At 54.3% G+C, this 5,292-nt stretch overlaps 1 protein-coding gene across 2 annotated transcripts in view; it reads left to right on the top strand.

The window, feature by feature from the left end:
• Window positions 1-3,246, top strand: part of SPRY4 (sprouty RTK signaling antagonist 4) — a 12,463-nt gene extending 9,217 nt beyond the window's left edge. For both annotated transcript variants that reach the window (XM_006776987.2, XM_006776988.2), the window contains exon 2: window positions 1,385-3,246. In XM_006776987.2, coding sequence (XP_006777050.1) covers window positions 1,432-2,331 — 900 coding nt within the window. In that variant the 5' untranslated portion in view covers window positions 1,385-1,431 and the 3' untranslated portion in view covers window positions 2,332-3,246. The remainder of the gene's footprint in view (window positions 1-1,384) is intronic.
• The last annotated feature ends 2,046 nt before the right edge of the window (window positions 3,247-5,292 follow it).

Raw genomic sequence — 5,292 nt, 5'->3', positions numbered from 1 at the left:
CCCGCTTTTTTCTAAAAGATGATTATATCTCCCTTCTGTCTGCACACCCTGTTTTGTCTCCCACCCCCCACCCCCAGTGGAATCTTCCCAGAGTCTAATCTTTCTCTTGGATTCCAAATCATGTCCCCTTGGGCAGAGGTCTTGGCCTTCTGCTGCTATTTCTTTAAATTGATCTCCAGCCGAATTCCGAATGTAAAGGTCAGCAGGCGAGGAAATGGCACTTCTAATAGAAAACAATGTGCACTTTCTAAATTTGAACCAAGCCGTTTCCGCTCTTTGATTTAAGTGACTTCCTGGGGTTCCGTGTCAGGCCCTGCAGTTGAATCTCTGGCAGGATTCCAACTTAAAATTGCACTCTCTCGGTGAAATTAGAAACTGATCCAGGGTTGGCTTAGCTATTCTAGTAAATAGCATTTAGGCTGGATGTTCAGCTCAGCGCTTGGAAATGGGCGACGTGAGTGCCCCTGGAGAGGATTTCCCATCCAAGTTGTCAGAAGCTCGCCTACCCCTGGGTTATTAGCCGCTGGAGGTTGCTGCTCTTAGAAGTGCTGGTAATAAGTTAATATCCTGGACGTGCAGGCATCAGATACGGCCCTTCCTTCTCTTGTGACTGAAATAAAGGCTGTGTTTATCCAGCTGATAAACCTGACGGGAGCACACAGGGGCTGTCTCTCTCGTGGTCACCACATCCTCAAGCACAATGCTTGGCTCGCTGTGCTGAACAGTGTTCAGGAAACCCACACTGTTGCGCTCTGGGAGGGTGATGAATTACGGAGCACTTGCTGTATGCCAGGCAAGATGTTCGGGACTGGATGTCCATTTTCTCATGTAATCCTCACGGGAACCCATTTTACAGTTGGCAAAACTAAGGCATAGAGGTTAAAGAACCTCATTCGTGGCAACACTGTTAGGCACAGAAGGGAGGATTCGAACTGGGATCCGATTCCAGAGCCTGTGTTTATCACCATCGAGCGATCTGTCTTAAATGAGGAGCATGGTTCGCAGGGACTACAAGAACGAACTCAGGTTTGAGTCCTGGTTCTGCTACTGATGGTTTTGTGCGATTATGGGCCAATTACTTTGAACATTAGGTTCCTGTGACTAGAACAGAGATAATAATAGTAGGAGTGTTTCAAGGTTATTGTGAAGAGTCAGTGACTTGATACTCATGGTACTTGTAAAGAGCTAAATAAGTGTAATTCCTACCACTTACCATTGCTGTTGTTGTCATTATTAATCATCTAAGCCTTAATTCTGGAGATTCCACCAAAGGAAACCAGTTCCCATTTCATTTGGGCTCCCAAGCACCTGATGGGGACGGGGGTCTTAACAGGCCAAACACTGACGCCTGGAATCCATTCTCTCTTCCTCCCCCCACCCCCAGGGCCCCTAGAAGCCTGTTTCTCAGTGCTGTCCAGGACCTCCAGCCCCATGGAGCCCCCGATCCCACAGACCGCCCCCTTGACTCCCAGCTCAGTCATGGTCCAGCCCCTTCTCGACAGCCGCGTGCCCCACAGCCGGCTCCAGCACCCACTCACCATCCTCCCCATCGACCAGATGAAGACCAGCCACGTGGAGAACGACTACATCGACAATCCTGGCCTGGCGCCCCCCACCGGCCCCAAGCGGACCCGGGGTGGCGCCCCGGAGCCGGCCTCCACGCCTGCCCGCTGTGACCAGGACGTCACCCACCACTGGATCTCCTTCAGTGGCCGCCCCAGCTCCGTGAGCAGCAGCAGCAGCACGTCCTCCGACCAGAGGCTCTTAGACCACATGGCGCCGCCCCCCGTGGCTGACCAGGCCTCCCCGAGGGCTGTGCGCATCCAGCCCAAGGCCATCCACTGCAAGCCGCTGGACCTCAAGGGGCCCGCAGCGCCCCCCGAGCTGGACAAGCACTTCCTGCTGTGCGAGGCCTGCGGGAAGTGCAAGTGCAAGGAGTGCGCGGCGCCCCGGACGTTGCCCTCGTGCTGGGTCTGCAACCAGGAGTGCCTGTGCTCCGCCCAGACCCTGGTCAACTACGGCACCTGCATGTGCCTGGTGCAAGGGGTCTTCTACCACTGCACCAACGAGGACGATGAGGGCTCCTGCGCCGACCACCCCTGCTCCTGCTCCCGCTCCAACTGCTGCGCCCGCTGGTCCTTCATGGGCGCCCTCTCCCTGGTGCTGCCCTGCCTGCTCTGCTACCTGCCCGCCACCGGCTGCGTGAAGCTGGCCCAGCGCGGCTACGACCGCTTGCGCCGCCCCGGCTGCCGCTGCAAGCACACGAACAGCGTCATCTGCAAGGCGGCCGCTGGCGAAGCCCAGGCCAGCAGACCCGACAAGCCTTTCTGACATTTGGGTCAAAGCCCCACGCGCTCCCCTGGGAACTGGGTTCCCTCCTGACACCTGAGAAGACTGCAGCGAGGCCAGAGGTTCTGGCATCAGAGGTGACCTTGCCAGGCTGCCACCCCAGCTTCGGAAGAAACAGAGACTCCCCCCCTCACCCACTGTCTTCCCCAAGAGGAAGCAGCAGCACTGTGGGTTTTCTGCGGGTCCTGGAACTTGGTGTGAAACAGACAGCGGCAGGGGCATGGTGTGCTTCGGGGTGGTGGGGGGAAGGTTCTTCTTTTCCAGAAGACAGATGTGGCCACACAGCCGGAAGTTGCAGCTGCTTGACTGCCTTCCCAGCTCTCCCGCCTCCTTCCCTGCCTCCCCCCTTTCCCATTCTTTTTAGCTGCCTGGGAGGAACCCGTAACAGAGTGGCCAAGGGACCTTTGAAGACAACCGTGCAGTCTTGATGGCTGTATCTTTTCTCCTCCCCGACCCCACGGCTTGCCTGACATCCTGGGGAAGGTGTGGACCCTGGCTGGCAGTCCCTGTTGTATATACTTGGGAGCCCTCGACAAGAGAGGTCGGCCAGCGAGTCCAGGCCTCGCTCCCTCTCTCTGTCTCCCGGAGCCTCGGATGGATTCAGGAGCCACTACACAGAGCACCTCTCCCTTCCAACTCCATCCCTCGTGGGGTTGTTGCGCTCTTAACACCGTCCTGCGTTTCTCACTGGGTCACAGACTCGCCTGCCTGCTTCTTGTCCTGAGTTCTCTCCACCCAGATCCTTCCCAGAAACTTGATGGGTCGAGAAGCCCAGTGCGGCGAATGCAAGACCAAATACCATTTTGCCAATGAGTCTGAGGCTGTGGTCTCTAGACCCGGTCATTGTGTTTTTATAGAGTCATTAAACCAGATGCTAACGGTGTTTTAGAAAATAATCATCAAACACTTGCTTCCTTTTGGGCCACCCCCAGGAAGGGCTGATTTCAAAATCTGGGGGGGCGAGCAACCTTAAGGAACACAATCCCCCTCCCCAACAAGAAGAGGATTTTAACAGCAAAGAAGAGAGACAGCACCTCGCATTGGCAGAGGGACAGCGGAGCCGAGATGGGTGCCGGTTTCTTCTCTTCTGATTCTGCTGCTTGCTGTCATAGCCTTTTATGTACAGTGATGTGTCTGTATCTTTAATGTAAATAGACAGAGGATGGAAAAGAAGAGTCTATTTTAGTGTTAGGAAGCCCTGGTGGGGGAGTCAGAAGAAGACGGGTGGGGGGAAGATTCTCCAGGGGCTTCTTGGGGTTGAGCCCTGCTTCCGTGCATGGCCACGCCACCCCCTCCCGACAGCCCCCCAAGACGTAGCAACTCTTTCTCTCAAGGTGCTAAAGAACTCGGAAAGTGCAGCACGTCCAGTGGGTAGGTACTTGTTGCATGCAGGCGCTGTGGTGTCTGGTCCTTCTCCCTAGTGTTGTGCGGGGTTCTTGCTTCATGTGGTATTTTGTGTGTGTCCCCCCCCCCCCAAGAGGAAGTGGCCTGGGTCAGAAAAGCCACCCCAGGGGAAACTGGAAGTGCAGTAGGTGTAGAGCGCTTGTCGCATTTCCAGTTTGTCCTGGAGGAACACAAACGGCCTCCAGGAAGGATGGGAGGAGGCGCGTAGCTGTGATTGGGTGCACCCAGCGCTTCTCGAGAACTTCCCCTCCCCCTTGAAGACTAGTAGTAACATCTTATGATTTTAGAATAAGTTAATTGTAACCATAGGTATTTATTGATGGGCGGAGAGGAGGGGAGGGTCTTATTATTTTTAAAAGGCTTTATTTATATAACATTTGCTAGCTTGTAAAAGGCAAATAGGAAATACTGCATCTGCGTTTTCTATGGCTGATTCACGTAGCTACCCGTGCCACAGTTGTGATGGATGTATGGATGTTCTTGCACAAATGGAGGGGATGGTAGGGAAAAAACACATTCAGCCAACCACTTACGCTAATTGAATGTATCAGACGTGTACGGAAGACTGGAGGTGTTTTCCTCAGAATAGGTTACCCCTAAAACGAGAGGGCACACCTCCGCTCTTGGGGAGGCCTCGGAACGTTCCCAGAGCCCCTCCCTCTGATGTCTCCATGGGAAACTTGACCCGGTGGCAAGTTGCACTTTGGTGATGGTGTTCTGCACACCCGTTCTGTGGAGAATTGATTTATATAAGCTGTGTATACACACACACCTACCCCTCCCACCCTCTCTCTACATAGACCCTGTTTCTGGCAAACAGCCTCCTGAACCCTGACTTTTTGTGTACATAGTTGTAAACAGATTTTTCTGGATTTTGGTTTTCTTTTTCCTTTTTTTCTCCCTGTTTTGGCTTACTCTTTAGTTTGCATTTAACCTGCTAGGTGGATGTCTGCAGAGCTCTCGGTGTACTGTGTGCTCCCGGGGGGGAAGGGAGGAGCGGACAGCCTGGTCCCCCACCCAGCTCTGTTGCATTGCAGTCCCTCAGCATGTTTTTTCTCGGCTTCTTGGAAAAACAAACACAAGAAAACTGTTTTTCTGTGGACCAGTCAGGAGCCACCAAGGGACCCAGCTCAGTAACAGGACACATTCCTGGGGCCGCCCCGGCTGATAGTGTTTCCTGTCACCAATGGCTTGCTTGGCTGAATTAGTCCTCGTCTTGATCTTTTTTGAGAAATGCCAGCTGGTTTCCACGTCTCTTCAACCCGGAGTGGGTGATGGTTCTGCCTGGAGGTGGGGGCACAAGCCTGGGTCCAGGACACTCGTCCTAGGGGGCCTTGGTGCTCCCCCCGACCCCAAGGGCGGTTTGTGGAAGCCCAACGCTTCAGCAAGCGCCCTGGGAAACGTCTAGGACAGCAAAGCCCTCTCAAGTCCATGACTGCACAGCCAAGGCTTGGACAGCTGGAAGGAGGCGGAGACCAGTTCCTCCTGACAGATGACCACGTGGCTCGCCTGGTCCTCTCAGCGTTCTGAAGTCTGCGT

This window comes from Myotis davidii, unplaced genomic scaffold (assembly GCF_000327345.1).
Source record: "Myotis davidii unplaced genomic scaffold, ASM32734v1 scaffold89, whole genome shotgun sequence".
Lineage (NCBI taxonomy): Eukaryota > Metazoa > Chordata > Mammalia > Chiroptera > Vespertilionidae > Myotis > Myotis davidii.
Note: the sequence above shows the minus strand (reverse complement) of the source record. Positions and strands in the feature narration are given on the sequence as shown.